Source organism: Lagopus muta, chromosome 1 (assembly GCF_023343835.1).
Source record: "Lagopus muta isolate bLagMut1 chromosome 1, bLagMut1 primary, whole genome shotgun sequence".
NCBI classification, from domain to species: Eukaryota; Metazoa; Chordata; class Aves; order Galliformes; family Phasianidae; genus Lagopus; species Lagopus muta.
The window spans coordinates 192,598,579-192,617,180 of NC_064433.1; the positions used below are offsets into that span (position 1 = coordinate 192,598,579).

The 18,602-nt window shown below is 55.2% G+C and overlaps 1 protein-coding gene across 1 annotated transcript; it reads right to left on the reverse strand.

Moving 5' to 3' along the window:
* Positions 1 to 1,213: 1,213 nt before the first annotated feature.
* WDR73 (WD repeat domain 73) lies at positions 1,214 to 16,409 on the reverse strand. Its single transcript, XM_048933625.1, is given in 9 exon segments — positions 1,214 to 1,518; positions 1,520 to 1,545; positions 4,219 to 4,578; positions 6,573 to 6,737; positions 9,156 to 9,223; positions 13,228 to 13,316; positions 15,369 to 15,457; positions 16,059 to 16,126; positions 16,201 to 16,409. Coding segments are annotated over 9 exon segments (1,155 nt in total). The 5' UTR covers positions 16,302 to 16,409; the 3' UTR covers positions 1,214 to 1,329.
* Between the last annotated feature and the right edge of the window lie 2,193 nt (positions 16,410 to 18,602).

Here is an 18,602-nt window from a genome sequence, read left to right on the forward strand (position 1 = left end):
CCTGCTTGTGTTGTGTGTAGCCCACAGGAGATCGTTCTGCCTGCACCCAGCTGTGAGCTCTGGGTGCTCTGGGTGCCGCCAGCCCCTCTCCGAGCTGGAATGATTGGGAGGGAGAGAAAGAAAGAACAAGAAGCCAACGCAAAAAGGGAAGCGCTGGGTGATGAAACCACGCTGTTACTTAATCACCGCTTCCCTGCAAAGAACAGCAGATTTGCTTCCTTCTGCACCGCCGGCCCAGCTGGGATGTGAAACGGGGTCACGCTTTGCCTCTGCTGCTTTTGTGCAGTGCGAAGGAGGGAGGCTGCAGCCATCGGCCCTCAGCCCCCCGTGCTGCTCCAGAACAGCCCTGCAGCCCTGGGAACGGCTCCCAAGCTGCCCGCCTGCCCCGTGTCCGAAACCAGAGCTCAACCCAGCGCATGGCAAGAGCAGAGAGATGGGAGCAAAGCTGGCTGCTCGCCCCGCTGCTCAGGTTTTGCTTGGGCTGCAGGAGAGACCAGCAGGCGCTGCGTTGCTGCTGAGGCCCCGGGCTGCAGCTCGCCCTCCTGCATCTGATCCCTGCTGGGAGCACGGCTCGGCCCCGCAGCCCAGCCGCCGTTGCCATGGCAGCACAGCTCTGTACGTCCCATTCCCAGCACGCAGCTGCCTGGCGGCCTTGGCCACAGCTTCACCCCGTGTCCCCACCTGTCCCCACGGCGCCTCTGAGCAAACAGAGCAGCAGGACGCAGACCAACAACAGCGGAACGCTCGAATCCCTTTGCACCGCAAGATCCAAGCTGCTGCTGCTGCTGCTCCTCCAGCCCCAGGAAATGGCATTGCGAGTTGAAGCTGCAGCCAGCAGCCCCACAGAATGCAGCCAGGCCTCCTCCCAGCTGGGTGCTGCTGCTCAGAGGGGAGAGGAGGGCGAAGCTGACAGCAGGAAGGGCTGCTCCTCTGCACGCTGCCTCCGCTGCAGCTTCCTGCTCCACACACACACATGGGATGGAACAGCAACACGGCCAGGAAGGCAGGAGGTTCAGGATGCCGCAGGACAGCCCGTTTCCTCGCATTGTACTTTGCTGCTTCGTTGTTTTTCGGGGTTGTTTAATTACTTTTTATTCCCCTCCAAGCCTCGCGAGGCCGACGGAACACAACAGAACAACGGCTGGGAGGGGGGGAACAGAGAACAGAGCAAAACAACGCGGTCACAACTCACATCCCAACGAGACACCGAGCGCAGAGCATCGCCAAGGAACTGGCCCAAGGAATCCCTGTTCCGTGCCACCACAGCTCCTGTCACCACCTGCAGGCCATGGGAGCGCGGGCAGGAAAACCCCAAAGCGGCAGCCGCCCTCAGCAACCCGGAGGCTGAACCCAATCCCAGATGTGCAAGGAGCCGTCGGTGGCCGCCGACAGCAGGGTTCTGGGTTTCTGGGGGTGCCAGGCGTGCGCCGTCACCGAGGGGCGCCCCCCAAACGCGTGGCCTCGGTGCACAAAGAGGGGCTGCGCTTCGGCCCCGCTGCCATCCCAGCTGCGCGTGTCCGTAGACGTGCACAGCGCCGTCGAAGCCTTGGGAAGGAGCACAGGGGTTACAGCCTCATCTCCACGCTCAGAACAGACCTCCGAGGCCCAACTGCCATCAGCGTTTCCCACTAAGCTGCAAAGCTGAGAAGGGACCGAGGGCAGCAAAAGAACCCTCTGCTGCTCCACGGCTGGAGCACAGGAAGCCACCCAGCCCAGCTCCTGGCTGCAGGGACGGCTTGGTTTGGGGTCAGGTTTACAGTGAGGGTTGGGGTCACTGTTAGGGTTAAGGTCTGAATTAGGCTTAGGGTCACAGTCAGGGTCACAGGGTTATGGTTAGGGCTTGGGGTCAGGGTTGGGGTCAGGTTTACAGTTGGGTTTGGGGTTGGGGTCACAGGGTTATGGTTGGGGCTTTGGGGTCAGGGTTGGGGTCACTGTTAGGGTTAAGGTTGGGATTAGGGTTAGGGTTAGGATTGGGGTGAGGGTCACAGGGTCACAGGGTTAAGGTTAGGGTTAGAGTTTTGGGGTCAGGTTTACAGTTGGGTTTGGGGTCACAGGGTTATGGTTAGGGCTTTGGGGTCAGGGTTGGGATCAGGTTTACAGTTAGGGTTGGATTCGGAGTTGGGGTCACAGTTAGGGTTAAGGTTGGGATCAGGTTTAGGGTTAGGATTGGGGTGAGGGTCAGAGTTAGGATCACAGGGTTATGGTTAGGGCTTGGGGTCAGGATTGGGGTCAGGTTTACAGTTGGGTTTGGGGTCACAGGGTTAAGGTTGGGATTAGGCTCAGGGTCAGAACCAGGGTCGCAGGGTTATGGTTAGAATTTAGGGGTCAGGGTTGGGGCCACAGGGTTGTGGTTAGGGTTAGAGTGGGATTGGGGTCAGGGTTGGGGTCACTGTTAGGGTTAAGGTTGGGATTAGGCTTCGGGTTAGGATTGGGGTGAGGGTCAGAGGTAGGATCACAGGGTTAAGGTTAGGGTTAGAGTTTTGGGGTCAGGTTTACAGTTGGGTTTGGGGTCACAGGGTTATGGTTGGGGCTTTGGGGTCAGGGTTGGGATCAGGTTTACAGTTAGGGTTGGATTCAGAGTTGGGGTCACAGTTAGGGTTAAGGTTGGGATCAGGTTTAGGGTTAGGATTGGGGTGAGGGTCAGAGATAGGATCACAGGGTTATGGTTAGGGCTTGGGGTCAGGATTGGGGTCAGGTTTACAGTTGGGTTTGGGGTCAGGGTTGGGGTCACAGGGTTGTGGTTAGGGTTAGAGTTGGGATTGGGGTCAGGGTTGGGGTCACAGTTAGGGTTAAGGTTGGGATTAGGGTTAGGGTTAGGGTCAGGGGGTTATGGTTAGGGCTTTGGGGTCAGGGTTGGGGTCACAGCGTTGTGGTTGGGGTCAGAGTTTTGGGGTCAGGGTTGGGAGCAGGTTTACAGTTAGGGTTAGGGTCAGGGTCATGGGGTTATGGTTAGGGCTGTGGGGTCAGAGTTGGGGTCACAGGGTTGTGATTGGGGTTAGAGTTTTGGGGTCAGGATTACAGTTGGGTTGGGGTCAGGGTCATGGGGTTATGGCTAGTGCTTTGGGGTCAGGGTTGGGGTGACAGGGTTGTGGTTGGGGTCAGAGCTTTGGGGTCAGGGTTGGGATCAGGCTTACAGTTAGGGTTAGGGTCAGGGTCACGGGGTTATGGTTAGGGCTTTGGGGTCAGGGTTGGGGTCACAGGGTTATGATTGGGGTTAGAGTTTTGGGGTCAGGTTTACAGTTAGGGTTGGGGTCAGGGTCGTGGGGTTATCGTTAGGGCTTTGGGGTCAGGGTTGGGATCAGGTTTGGGGTCACAGGGTTATGGTTGGGGTTAGAGTTTTGGGGTCAGAGTTGGGATCAGGCTTACAGTTAGGGTTAGGGTCAGGGTCACGGGGTTATGGTTAGGGCTTTGGGGTCAGGGTTGAGGTCACAGGGTTACGGTTGGGGTTAGAGCTTTGGGGTCAGGATTACAGTTGGGTTGGGGTCAGGGTCATGGGGTTGTAGTTAGTGCTTTGGGGTCAGGGTTGGGGTCACAGGGTTGTGGTTGGGGTCAGAGTTTTGGGATCAGGGTTGGGATCAGGTTTATAGTTAGGGTTGGGGTCAGGGTTGGGGTCACAGTGTTGTGATTGGGGTTAGAGCTTTGGGGTCAGGTTTACAGTTAGGGTTGGGGTCAGAGTCATGGGGTTATGGTTAGGGCTGTGGGGTCAGGGTTGGGATCAGGTTTACAGTTAGGGTTGGGGTCAGGTTTGGGGTCACAGGGTTATGATTGGGGTTAGAGTTTTGGGATCAGGGTTGGGATCAGGCTTACAGTTAGGGTTGGGGTCAGGGTCGTGGGGTTATCCTTAGGGCTTTGGGGTCAGGGTTGGGGTCAGGGTCTCAGCCCAGGACGAGAGCATGTGCCCGAGGCAGTCTGAAGCTGACCCCCATCAGCTGCACACTTTGCCCATTAACTGCTGGTGCTGCAGTGGCCCAGCTCCCCTCGTTTGCTGAGGCCTGTGGTCTCTGCTGGGGGGAAAGAAGCTGCGAGAGCCCCAGATGGGAGCCGGGCTTCAAGGCTGCTGTGACTCAGGCTGGGAAGCAGCCAGGAGGGCGATCAGCTCAGCTCCCTGCCGCAGCTGCGCACAGCCCCAAAGCGGGGCATCAAAAACAGAGCAAACCGCTGCCAAACACCACCGAAACAACATCCACAAAAAGCAATCTGTCCTCCCAGCTCACCAACCTGAAACAGCAAGGCAACCTTCCAGAGCGGGAGCCCAGGTGACGCACAGGAACTCAGCGCTGGAGCCGGATGGTGGAACTTTGCACTGAGCTGAAGCCAAACACGACGAGGTTTTCCTTACGTCCATCAGGACCAGCTGCCCTGTGCTTGAGAGGCAGGCAATGGGCCGGGAGCTCGGCTCAGAGCAGCCGACCGCCACGCGCCAGCAGCGCCCGCATTGCGCCGAGGGGATGAGCAGAGCCTGCAAGGGGCCGCGCTGCCGAATATCGGCCACGCACAGCCGCCCCGCCGCGCAGCACAGCACCAACGTGTTGGCATCCAGGAAGGCCAGGCTGCTGAGCTCCTCGCTGCTGCTGGAGGCTGGAAGAGATGAGCAGATCTCAGGGGGTTTCGCACGGCTCCTGCTGAGGTTCAGCGCGTTTCGAAGCCTCTCGGCTGCATAAACAGCAAAAGGAACCAAACGTCCCCTGATTCGGGACAACAGGAACCGCAGTGCGACTCTTCACAGATCACAGCATCACCCGGGTTGGAAGGGACCCCAAGGATCATGCAGTTCCAACCCCCCTGCCTGGCAGGGCCACCAAACATCCACATTGAGATCAGGTTGCCCAGGACCCCGTCCAACCTGGCCTTGAACCAAGGACGGGGCATCCACAACCTCCCTGGGACTATGGGCACCAAAACCATCAGCAGAGCTCCTGCAGGGCACAGATCCGGATGCAGCTCTCATTTCTAAGTGGAGCAAACTTCCTGGTACGCACCTCTATAAGGATGATGTTCCTCATTGATCTCCAACCGAGCAAACGTGATAAATGCCCCCTTACACCAGGAAGGTCCGCAATGCAGATCCTATGGTGACTTCAAAGCTAATTACATTTACCCCCAGTGCAGCTTTCCCCCATAGACAAACACAGAAGGGCCAGCTCCATCCAGCCTTGCTTGCCTCCCTGACCTCTGCAACACTGGAACAAAAGCTGATCGTCTCCCCTCCGTTTCAGTTTCACTGAATAATTGTAGGGGTTGGAAGGGAGCTCCAGAGCAATTGAAGGGCTTGGAGGATCCAGAGCTCATCGAGTCCAACCCCCATCTGAGGCAGATCTGAGGCAGAACCCTCAACCTCAGGGATGAGATGAGCAGAGGGCTGGAGCGGCTCTGCTGTGAGGGAAGGCGGAGGGAACTGGGATTGTTGAGCTTGGAGGAGAGAAGGCAGCAGGGAGACCTGATGGTGGCCTTCAGTGCTTGGAGGGAGCGGATGAACAGCTCTGCACTGCTCTGCGCTCCTGCAGGCAGCCTGAGGATCCACCCTGCAGGGACAGTGGCAGCTTCCCAGCACATCCCAGCTACGGACCCCAGCACGGACCCACACACACAGGGATGCTCTCGAGGACAAAGGCAGCTGCTCTGTGCTCACCTCGTCTTTGTTTGAAGCTGAGCACAGCACCTAAACAATTAAAATAACCTTCAGAACAGACTGCTTGTCTCCTTAAGCTCGTCTACTGCTTCCATCTCGTGACATCTTTCTCGGGAACCTTTTGGGGCTTTCCTTATCATGCTCATCTCCTTTTATTGATGGATCGTGATTCCATTCTCTTCTCATTTGAAACCTGGATTTCTCCCCATTTTTATCCTTCAATCACAGCATCGCAAGGTTGGAAACAAGCTGCAGGATCATCCAGTCCAACATCCTCCCATTCCTATTCCTAACCCACATCTCGCAGCTCCTCATCCAGGCGCCTCCTGAATGCTGCCAGGATGGCGACTCCCCCACCTCCCTGTGCAGCCACTGCAGCTCCTGACCACTGAGAAACAGTTCTGCCTCATGTCCAACCTAAACCTCCTCTGCTACAACTGCTATAAACATTCACTGACAGGCCTTTATAAGACAAAGTGTATCGTAAGCTGAACGAGACCCAGGGAAACCTCACTGTGGCCTTCCAGTACTTGAAAGAAGCAGATAAATGGGAGGGGGAACGGCTGTGTGTGAGGGTGGGTGGTGACAGAACAAGGGGAATGGTTTTAAAGTGAGACAGGGGAGGTTTGGGTTGGATGTGAGGAGGAAGTTTTGGAGGCAGAGGGTGGTGAGGCAGTGGCACAGGTTGCCCAAGGAGGCTGTGGATGCCCCATCCATCCCTGCAGGCATTGGAGGCCAGGCTGGATGTGGCTCTGGGCAGCCTGGGCTGCTGGTTGGCGACCTGCACACAGCAGGGCTTGGAGCTGGATGAGCTTTGAGCTCCTTTGCAACCCAGGCCGTTCTGTCACTCCATGACCATGGAGGGCAGCACAACCAACCCCTGCCACTCGCGTGCCCCCCTTCACGCAGCCCCAGCCCCACAGCCTGACGGCACGCTGCACACCTGCTCTGTACACCTCCTTCTGCGACTCCACCTCTGTGATCCGGGTGCTGCTGAGCCTTGAGCCATGAAGGACCCACGGGGATCTGGCTGAAATGGTGGCGATTTTGGCCCAGCTCTCATCAGTGCCATTTTCGGTCGAGATGGCGCTTATAGATTGAAGCACATCTGGGGGGAAGAGAGAGAAGCAGCTGAAAAAGGCGTCGGGTAGAGAGCAACCTGCAGCACGACGGCACCACGCAAAGACAACAGTGTCCCAATGTGTCTCTATGGGTCTCAATGTGTTTCTATGGGTCCCAATGTGCCTCTATGGGTCCCAATGTGTCTCTATGGGTCCCAATGTGCCTCTATGGGTCCCAATGTGTCTCTATGGCTCTCAATGTGTCTCTATGGGTCTCAATGTGTCTCTATGGGTCCCAATGTGCCTCTATGGGTCCCAACGTGTCTCTATGGGTCCCAATGTCTCTCTATGGATCCCAATGTGTCTCTATGGGTCCCAATGTCTCTCTATGGATCCCAATGTCTCTCTATGGATCCCAACGTGTCTCTATGGATCTCAACGTGTCTCTATGGGTCCCAATGTGTCTCTATGGGTCCCAATGTCTCTCTATGGATCCCAACGTGTCTCCATGGGTCCCAAAGTCTCTCTATGGGTCCCAAAGTCTCTCTATGGGTCCCAATGTGTCTCTATGGGTCCCAAAGTCTCTCTATGGGTCCCAAAGTCTCTCTATGGGTCCCAACGTGTCTCTATGTGTCCCAACGTGTCTCTATGGGTCCCAATGTCTCTCTATGGATCCCAATGTGTCTCTATGGGTCCCAATGTCTCTCTATGGATCCCAATGTCTCTCTATGGATCCCAACGTGTCTCTATGGATCTCAACGTGTCTCTATGGGTCCCAATGTGTCTCTATGGGTCCCAATGTCTCTCTATGGATCCCAACGTGTCTCCATGGGTCCCAAAGTCTCTCTATGGGTCCCAAAGTCTCTCTATGGGTCCCAATGTGTCTCTATGGGTCCCAAAGTCTCTCTATGGGTCCCAAAGTCTCTCTATGGGTCCCAACGTGTCTCTATGTGTCCCAACGTGTCTCTATGGGTCCCAAAGTCTCTCTATGGGTCCCAATGTGTCTCTATGGGTCCCAACGTGTCTCCGTGGGTCCCAATGTCTCTCTATGGGTCCCAACGTGTCTCTATGGGTCCCAATGTGTCTCTATGGGTCCCAACATGTCTCTGTGGGTCTCAATGTGTCTCTATGGGTCCCAATGTGTCTCTATGGGTCTCTATGGGTCCCAACGTGTCTCTACGGGTCCCAATGTGTCTCTATGGATCTCAACATGTCTCTATGGGTCCCAATGTGTCTCTATGGGTCCCAACGTGTCTCCATGGGTCCCAATGTCTCTCTATGGGTCCCAATGTGTCTCTATGGGTCCCAATGTGTCTCTATGGGTCCCAACGTGTCTCTATGGGTCCCCATGTGTCTCTATGGGTCCCAACATGTCTCTATGGGTCCCAATGGGTCCCAACGTGTCTCTATGGGTCCCAATGTGTCTCTATGGGTCCCAATGTCTCTCTATGGATCCCAATGTGTCTCTATGGGTCCCAATGTGTCTCCATGGGTCCCAATGTCTCTCTATGGATCCCAATGTGTCTCTATGGGTCCCAATGTCTCTCTATGGATCCCCATGTCTCTCTATGGGTCCCAACGTGTCTCCATGGGTCCCAATGTCTCTCTATGGGTCCCAATGTGTCTCTATGGGTCCCAACATGTCTCTATGGGTCCCAATGTGTCTCTATGGGTCCCAATGTCTCTCTATGGGTCCCAATGTGTCTCTATGGGTCCCAACATGTCTCTATGGGTCCCAACATGTCTCTATGGGTCCCAATGGGTCCCAATGTGTCTCTATGGGTCCCAATGTGTCTCCATGTGTCCCAATGTCTCTCTATGGGTCCCAACGTGTCTCTGTGGGTCTCAATGTGTCTCTATGGGTCCCAACGTGTCTCTACGGGTCCCAATGGGTCCCAATGTGTCTCTATGGATCTCAACATGTCTCTATGGGTCCCAACGTGTCTCTATGGGTCCCAATGTGTCTCTATGGGTCCCAATGTCTCTCTATGGATCCCAATGTGTCTCTATGGGTCCCAACGTGTCTCCATGGGTCCCAATGTGTCTCTATGGGTCCCAATGTCTCTCTATGGATCCCAATGTGTCTCTATGGGTCCCAACGTGTCTCTATGGGTCCCAATGTGTCTCTATGGGTCTCAATGTCTCTCTATGGGTCTCAATGTGTCTCTATGGGTCTCAATGTGTCTCTATGGGTCCCTACGTGTCTCTATGGGTCCCAATGTGTGGTGCAGTCTCCTGCTCTGCAGATGTTCCAGAGCTGCCTGGATGCCGAGCTGTGCGACCTGCTGTAGGAACGGCTGGGGCAGGGGGTTGCACTGCATGAGCTCTGCAGCTCCATCCAACCCCTGCCGTTCTGGGATGCTGTGAATCTAGCAAAACCCCACGCAAAGCTGCAGGTCGGATATTGGGAACGATTCCCTCCCATCAGGATTGCCTGCTGGCGGGGCAAAATCTCATTCCCTTACCAGAATCTTCTGCTGCCATCTGCCAAACCTGCAGGGAGCTGTCGGGCGGGCCGCTCGTCACCAGCAGGCTGAGGAAACAAACAGAAGCCATAGAGCTCAGCAGCAGCAGGGAGCAGCGCCAGGCCCTGAGCTGAGGTTTGCAGTGGTGTCCCCAGGGCTCGGTACCGGAGCCCATCCTGTTTAATATCTTTATTGATGACCTATGAGGGCATTGAGGGCAGCCTGAGTGAGTGTGCAGTGACACCGAGCTGGGAGCTGGGGTGGATCTGCGTGAGGGCAGGGAGGCCCTGCAGAGGGATTCAGACAGGCTGAACTGCTGGGCTGAGATGAACGGGATGAGGAGCAACAAGGCCGAGTGCTGCGCTGGGGCACAGCAACCCCATGCAGCGCTGCAGGCTGGGGGATGAGTGGCTGTGAGTGTGAAGAGGAAAGGGAGCTGGGGGTGTTGGTTGGTGCTGGGCTGAACAGGAGCCAGCAGTGTGCCCAGGTGGCCAAGAGGGCCAACGGCATCCTGGGCTGCATGAGGAATGGCCAGCAGAGCAGGGAGGTGAGCATCCCCTGCACTCAGCTCTGCTGAGGCCGCACCTCGAGGGCTGGGTTCAGTTTGGGGCTCCTCACTGCAGGAAAGATGTTGAGGCCCTGCAGCGTGCAGAGAAGGGCAGCGAAATGGGGAGGGGTGTGGAGCACAGGGCTGCTGAGGAGCTGAGGGAGCTGGGAGTGTGGAGGGTGAGAAGAGGAGCTCAGGGGAGACCTGACTGCACTCTGCAACTGCATGGAGGGAGGCTGTGGGGAAGAGAGATTTGGCCTGTGAGATCTCCTTAGCAGGGGGGGATGGATGGATGGAGGGAGGGATGGATGGATGGATGGATGGATGGATGGATGGAGGGATGGATGGAGGGATGGATGGAGGGATGGATGGAGGGATGGATGGATGGATGGAGGGATGGATGGATGGATGGATGGATGGAGGGATGGAAGGATGGATGGATGGATGGAGGGATGGATGGATGGATGGATGGATGGATGGATGGATGGATGGAGGGATGGATGGATGGATGGAAGGAGGGATGGAAGGATGGAGGGATGGAGGGATGGATGGAGGGATGGATGGAGGGATGGATGGATGGATGGAGGGATGGATGGATGGATGGATGGATGGATGGATGGATGGATGGATGGAGGGATGGAAGGATGGATGGATGGAGGGATGGATGGACGGACGGACGGATGGATGGAGGGATGGATGGAGGGATGGATGGATGGATGGATGGAGGGATGGATGGATGGATGGATGGATGGATGGATGGATGGATGGATGGATGGATGGATGGATGGATGGATGGATGGAGGGATGGAAGGATGGATGGATGGAGGGATGGATGGACGGACGGACGGATGGATGGAGGGATGGATGGAGGGATGGATGGATGGATGGATGGAGGGATGGATGGATGGATGGATGGATGGATGGATGGAGGGATGGATGGATGGATGGAGGGATGGATGGAAGGATGGATGGATGGATGGAGGGATGGAGGGATGGATGGATGGAGGGATGCGGGCAGTCAGCCTCTTCTTTTGGCCTCTTCTCCCAGGCAACAAACAGGACACAGGGCAATGGCCACAAGTTGTAGCAGAGGAGGTTTAGGTTGGACATGAGGCAGAACTGTTTCTCTCAGTGCTCAGGCACTGCAATGGCTGCACAGGGAGGTGGGGGAGTCGCCGTCCCTGGCAGCGTTCAGGAGGCGCCTGGATGAGGAGCTGCGAGATGATTTGGTGCTGGTGGTGGCAATGGTGAGGAGGAGACGGTTGGACCGGATGATCTTACAGGTCGTTTCCAACCTTGTGTGATTCTATTGAGCACGGCTGTGTGCTGCCCCACTCCCATCCAGCAGCTCCTGCACAGGGTGAGGGAGGTTTGCAGCCACGAGGGAAGTGATCCATGCAACCCAAGCATTTCATTTGCACGTCTTCCACAAGTGCCAGACGAGGGATGGTGCACAGAGCCCCCGAGAGACCTTGTGTAGGAGGCGAGAGCTGAATCAGCCAGAAGGAATTGTGTTTGCTCTGCCTGCAATCATCAGCAGAGAGCCTGCTGAACCTGCAGCAGCCACATAAATCCCGCTTCTGGGCAGCTCCATAAAGCTCCAAACGCAGAAGGAAAGGATGCAACAACGTGCCAGGAGCTGCACAGCCAGCAGAAAGGGTGGTGAGAAGGGCTTTTAATTGAGCCAATGTGGGGAGACTCTTCTGCAGGAGCCACTGGGGTGGTGGTGGCGAGGATGGAGGCCGTGTGGCTTTTGGGGAGATGAGCAAGAGATGGAGAGGCCGATCCTATGGACCCTGCAGCTTCAGCAGCCTCAAGCCCACGTGGTGGGGGAGATGAAGGTGGGCTCTGCGCCACGTGGAGGTGGAGGATGGAAAGGTTGTTGGTCCTCCTGAAGATGTGACAAACAGATCTGGTGCCCTTCAAGAGGACGAGGAGCTGGGCATGGCTTCATGGGCTTTGTGAAGCACCTGAGCTGAAGGAGCCTGCAGACCCCTGTCCACACATCCCACCATTAGCCCTGCTCCTCTCCCACGTGAGCATCAATGATAGCAAGGGCAATTTGGACCCTAGCTAATTGGATTTCAGAGCTGTGGGATGGTGGTTAAGGGGTCTGCAGGTCCAGGTCGCTTCCTCCTCAACCCTACAAGCCTGACGTAGAGGAGGAGAGGAGAAGGCAGATTTTACAAGTGAGGAATGGGCCGCTTCCATGGCTTCTGTACCCACAGGACCCCATTTGAGGGCTGACAACCGAGAGATGGCTTTCATCTCACTAAACAGGAAGGAAACGGGAAGCAGCAGAGCTGTGGGTGCAGCCATGGGGCTCAGCTCTCACTGCCACTGCAGAGCCGTGGAGGAACCACTGACGGGGCTGAACCAGCAACACGAATGGCCATGTGATCCTGAAGGAAATCAGAGAGGAAGGGGGGGTGGTGGAGCTGCCCTTTATGCAAGAGGACCCCTGGAACAAACAGAGCTCAGCCTGGGGATGGACAATACGTGGGCTGGGAGCTGGTGTGAAAGAATTAAAGGACAGATGAAGGAGGGGGTGTTTGCTACAGGCTGCCTGAGGAGGAAGTTGATAAGGTCCTTTACTGACAGGGGGAAGCAGGCTTGTGGGCACGGGGGGGACAACAACCACCCTGACATCTGCTGGAGGAACAGCACAGCGAGGCACAAAGGAGCCAGGAAGCTCCTGGCAAGCACTGATGGAAACCTCCTGACTCAGGTGGTGGAGGAGCCAGAGGGGAAAGGTGTGTGGCTGAACCTTGTACCGACAAACAAGGAGGGACTGCTTGGAGAGGTGGAGGCTGGCAGCAGCCCTGCAGGCAGCGAGCACGGGACTGCAAAGCTCTGTATCCTTTATGGATCCAAGATGAAGGAGGGAAGATTGAGGTTGGATGTTAGGGGGAAGTTCTTTACTAGGAGAGTGGTTAGGCCCTGGAACGGGCTGCCCAGGGAGGTTGTGGATGCCCCGTCCTTGGTTCAAGGCCAGGTTGGACGGGGTCCTGGGCAACCTGATCTCAATGTGGATGTTTGGTGGCCCTGCCAGGCAGGGGGGTTGGAACTGCATGATCCTTGGGGTCCCTTCCAACCCGGGTGATTCTGTGTGATTCTGTATCCTGCCAGAGGGAGAAAGCAGGGCAGTGAGGTCACAACCCTGAACTCGTTAAACTGAATCTCTTCCAGGACCTTCTTGGAAGAACCGAACGGGAACAGGTCCTGGAAGGAAAAGTGAGCCAGGAGAGCTGGTTAATAGGCAAAGATCACCGCCTGCAGCCTCGGGGATGACGCACGATGCACTGTGACAGCTCTAAGCACAGCAGCAGCACCCCAACCCAGTGCACCCCAACCCACTGCTGCACTCTGAACATCAAGATGTGGTTCAGGGAAGGCCAGCGATCCCTGCCCAAGACTCCCAGAGCTCTCAGCTCCCACCAGCTGCGTTGGGAAGCAGGCGAGTAGCAAGAGGACGAGCCCCTCCACCACCCCCAAGAGCCCCCAGGAGGACTCTGTTGGCCATACCTGGTGCCTGGCACGTGTTTCAGGTTGTACACAGGGCGGTTTGAGAACCCTCCGCATTCCACCTTGAAATCTCTCTGGGGACACAGACCCTGGAAATCAAAGGCAAAGTCAGTTCTTCCCATTGAACGGCACAAGAAGCCTCTGCCTGCCCACTCGTGCTGATTTCAACCATAGGATTGAATGATCCTGCTCCACTCCAGGGGAAAACCTATGGATCAGACTCCTGCCAAAAGCTCTGTTGAGGTTTGTTGCTGCCTGTACCAACCTGGCAAAGCACCACTTCTGACTCCAGCTCACACATCACCCACTGCAGGGGTGACGCTCAGCACTGCGGTTCCCCAGTGGAACCACATCTCAGCCAGCCCCTTCTTCTCCCCTTAGGGGGAGGAGACCGGTGTGGATGAGCCAGGAATTACTGTCAAGACTCAGGAAGAAAAAGAGTCTATGTCCTGTGGAAGAAGGGACAGGCTGCTAGGGGAGATGACAAGGAAGGTGCAAAGGAATGCAGGGAGGAAGTCCGGAAGGCTTTGGGAGGGAGATAGAGATGCGGGGGTCCTGGAAGGGGAGGGGGGGAGGGGGGGGGGTGGTTCTGGGGGATCCCCAGTGCCCTGGGGGGGGCTTTGGTGGGAGAGAAATAGAGCAGAGGAGGTGCTGGGGGGGCTCGGTGTCCTGGGGGGCTTGGTGTCCTGGGGGGGCTCGGTGGCTAAGTTGACCATCTTCAACTTAGATTGGCCACTGCAGTAAAGCAGAATAAGAAATCCTTTTACAAATGTATCAATGGCATGAGACAACCCAAAGATAATCTCTGTCTTTTAATTGATGTGGCGGGGAATGTGACCACAGATGACAAGGAGAAGGCTGAGGTCCTCAACGCCTTCTTTACATCTGCCCTTAATGGTCAGACCAGCTATCTTGAGGCACTTTGTGCCCTGATCTGGATATCGGGGCTGACATGCAGCGTATCTCCCCGGAGATCAAGGTGGAGACAGTTAGAGAGCTCCTCCTCCATCTGGACAGTCACAAGGCCATGGGAGCGGATGGGCTTCATCCTAGGGTGCTGAGGGAGTTGGTGGGGGTGATGCTGAGCCGCTCTCGGCTCTACCAGCGCTCCTGGTTGACTGGAGAGGTTCCAGAGGATTGGAGGCTTGCTGATGTCACTCCCATCTACAAGAAGTCGGTACTGAGGCCCATCCTGTTTAATGTCTTCATTGACGACTTAGATGAAGGCATTGAGTGCACCCTGAGTAAGTTTGCAGATGGCACCAAGTTGGGAGGTGGTGTCGATCTGCCTGAGGGCAGGGAGGCCCTGCAGAGGGATCTGATAAGCTGGATCGCTGGGCTGAGGTGAATGGGATGAGGTTCAACAAGGCCAAGTGTCGGGTTCTGCACTTTGGCCATAACAACTCCATGCAGCGTTACAGGCTTGGGGATGAGTGGTTGGATGACTGTGAAGAGGAAAGGGAGCTGGGGGTGTTGGTTGATGCTCGGCTGAACAGGAGCCCACAGTGTGCCCAGGTGGCCAATGGCATCCTGGCCTGCATTAGGAATGGCCGGCAGAAGCAGGGAGGTGAGCATCCCCCTGTACTCAGCACTGGTGAGGCCGCACCTCGAGTGCTGTGTGCAGTTTTGGGCCTCTCACTACAAGAAAGACATTGAGGCCCTGGAACGTGTGCAGAGAAGGGCAACGAAATGGTGAGGGGTCTGGAGCACAGGGCTGATGAGGAGAGGCTGAAGGAGCTGGGAATGTTCAGCCTGGAGAAGAGGAGCTCAGGGGAGACCTCATTGCACTCTACAACTGCCTGAAGGGAGGCTGTGGTGTAAAAGGGTCTGGCCTCTTCTCCCAGGCAAACAGTAGGACCCAAGGAAATGGCCAGAAGTTGTACCAGAGGAGGTTTAGGTTGGATATTAGGAGAAACTTTTTCTCTCAGAGGGTGGTCAGGCACTGCAATGGCTGCCCAGGGAGGTGGTGGAGTCACCGTCCCTGGTGGTGTTCAAGAGGCGCCTGGATGAGGAGCTACAAGAGATGGTTTAGTGCTTGTGGCACTGATAGGAATGGGAGGGGGGTTGGACTGGATGATCTTGCAGGTCGTTTCCAACCTTGTGATTCTGTGATTCTGCATCTGCCTGGCTGCAGCACCCACCTGATTCTCCTTTGCTTGCAGTGTTGGTGGTGGCAGCAGTTGCAGGATCTCATTCCTTCCAGAGCATTCGTACCCGGCCACGCAGACACCTGGTGGTGACCCAGAGATGCGGTGAGAGATTCCCCCCCCCCTCCCTAAAAGGCGCCCATGAGCTGCAGTGCTGCCCACCTTGAATCCTGGCCCACGCAGATCCCCAGCCCTGGCCGAAACTCAGTGTGTCCCCTATGGCCTATGGCCACCCTCCCTTTCCACCCATAGGCCCCAGCCCGTTCTCATAGTGCCTCTCCATCCCACTGAGCCCCAAATCAGCCCCATGGTGCCCTTCCTCCCCCATAGGCCCCAGCCCAGCCCCATGGTGCTTTTCCTCCACACTGAGCCCCAACCCAGCCCCATGGCACTTCTCCTCCCCCATAAGTCCCAGCCCAGCCCCATGGCATCTCTCCTCCTTCACAGGCCCAACCCAGCCCCATGGCACCGCTCCTCCCCCATAAGTCCCAGCCCATCCCCATGGTGCCTTTCCTCCCCCCTGAGCCCCAACCCAGCCCCATGGCACATCTCCATCCCACTGAAACCCAGCCCAGCCCCATGGCACCTCTCCCCCCCCCCCCCGGGGCCCCAACCCATCCCCTCCCCCACCTCCAAAGCCCCCATCTTTCGCCCTCCCTCCTCCCCACCCATCTCCCCACTCACGTTTCCCCAGGGCCCATTCGATAACTCGGGTGGGAGCCTGGAGCTCGAAGGCGTGCAGAGCCTCGTACCTGCAGGGACAGAGCGGCGGCGGTGAGAAATCGGAGGGGGAAAGCCGAAGGGCCGAGGCCGGGGACTCGCTCACATGTGCAGGGATTGCAGCAACCATTCTTCTTCTTTTTCTTCTTCTTCTTCTTCTTCTTCCTCCATCTCCTCCTCCTCTCCACGTTTCCTCGCCGCCTCCATGGCAACCGTTGCCCGGCGCGCAGCAGTGACGTCACGTGGGCGGCGCACGTCAGTGACGTCACGTGGGCGGCGCACGTCAGTGACGTCTCAGCGGGGCGGCGCGCGGGCGGCTGGGCCTTTTTGGCGCCAGGTTTTTACTGAGGGAAGATTTGCGCGGCGGCTGTTTGTGAATCGGGCCCGAATTCCCGCGTTTTTCAACCCTGTCATAAAACAGATCCGCTGCTCCCACATCTGCGCGGCCTCTTCTCACCACAAGGCCCGAATTCCCACAACTGCGGATCATCGCTGTTGTAAACAAGGCCCGAATTCCCGCATTCTGGCATTGCCTCCTCATAAACACACCGCGATCCCTGCGCATCTTCTGCTCGGAAACATCACCCAAATTGCCACATCAATATCCACGGTTCTGTATCTCGTCGTCATGGGGCCCCAATTCCCCATCTGTGTGTCCTCTCTTCACAAATAAGACCCAAATACCCACATTTTCATACCCTCTCCTCACAAAAAGACCCCAATTCCCCGTTTGTGTGTCCTCTCTTCATAAATAAGACCCCAATTCCCCATCTGTGTGTCTTCTTCCTAAACAAGACCAAATTCCCACCTAAATATCCACATTTGTGTGTCCTCTCTTCATAAATAAGACCCAAATTCCCTCATTTGTGTGTCTTCTTCCTAAATAAGACCCAAATACCCACAGTTTCTTACCCACTCCTCACAAAAAGACCCAAATTTCCACATTTGTGTGTCCTCTCTTCATAAATAAGACCCCAATTCCTCATCTGTGTGTCTTCTTCCTAAATAAGACCCAAATTGCCACCTAAACACCCACATTTCTGTGTCCTCTCTTCCTAAACAAGACCAAATTCCCACCTAAATATCCCCATTTGTGTGTCCTCTCTTCATATCTAAGACCCCAATTCCCCCATTTCTGTGTCTTCTTCCTAAATAAGACCCAAATACCCCCATTTTCATACCCTCTCCTCTCAAAAGGACCCAAATTTCCACATCTGTGTATCCTCTCTTCCTAAACAAGACCAAATTCCCACCTAAATATCCCCATCTGTGTGTCCTCTCTTCATTTCTAAGACCCCAATTCCCCATCTGTGGGTCCTCTCTTCCTAAATAAGACCCAAATACCCACATTTTCATACCCTCTCCTCACAAAAGGACCCAAATTTCCACATTTGTGTGTCCTCTCTTCATAAATAAGACCCCAATTCCTCATCTGTGTGTCTTCTTCCTAAATAAGACCCAAATTGCCACCTAAACACCCACATTTCTGTGTCCTCTCTTCCTAAACAAGACCAAATTCCCACCTAAATATCCCCATTTGTGTGTCCTCTCTTCATATCTAAGACCCCAATTCCCCCATTTCTGTGTCTTCTTCCTAAATAAGACCCAAATACCCCCATTTTCATACCCTCTCCTCTCAAAAGGACCCAAATTTCCACATCTGTGTATCCTCTCTTCCTAAACAAGACCAAATTCCCACCTAAATATCCCCATCTGTGTGTCCTCTCTTCATTTCTAAGACCCCAATTCCCCATCTGTGTGTCCTCTCTTCCTAAATAAGACCCAAATACCCACATTTTCATACCCTCTCCTCACAAAAGGACCCAAATTTCCACATTTGTGCATCCTCTCTTCATAAATAAGACCCCAATTCCCCCATCTGTGCATCTTCTTCACAAATAAGACCCAAATTGCCACCTAAACACCCACATCTGTGTGTCCTCTCTTCCCAAACAAGACCAAATTCCCACCTAAATATCCCCATTTGTGTGTCCTCTCTTCCTAAATATGACCCCAATTCCCCATCTGTGTGTCCTCTCTTCATTTCTAAGACCCCAATTCCCCCATTTCTGTGTCTTCTTCCTAAATAAGACCCAAATACCCCCATTTTCATACCCTCTCCTCTCAAAAGAACCCAAATTTCCACATCTGTGTGTCCTCTCTTCCTAAACAAGACCAAATTCCCACCTAAATATCCACATCTGCGTGTCTTCATAAATAAGACCCAAATTCCCCCATTTTGTGTCCTCTCTTCCTAAACAAGACCAGATTCCCACATTTCTGTGTCTTTTTCCTAAATAAGACCCAAATACCCCCATTTTCATACCTTCTCCTCACAAAAAGACCCAAATTTCCACATCTGTGTGACCTCTCTTCATGAATAAGACCCCAATTCCCACATTTTTGTATCCTTTCCTCATAAAGAGGCCCAAATTCCCACATTTCTGTACTCCCTTCACAAAAAAACCCACCAAATTCCCCCATTTGTGGATCATCTCATTGCATATA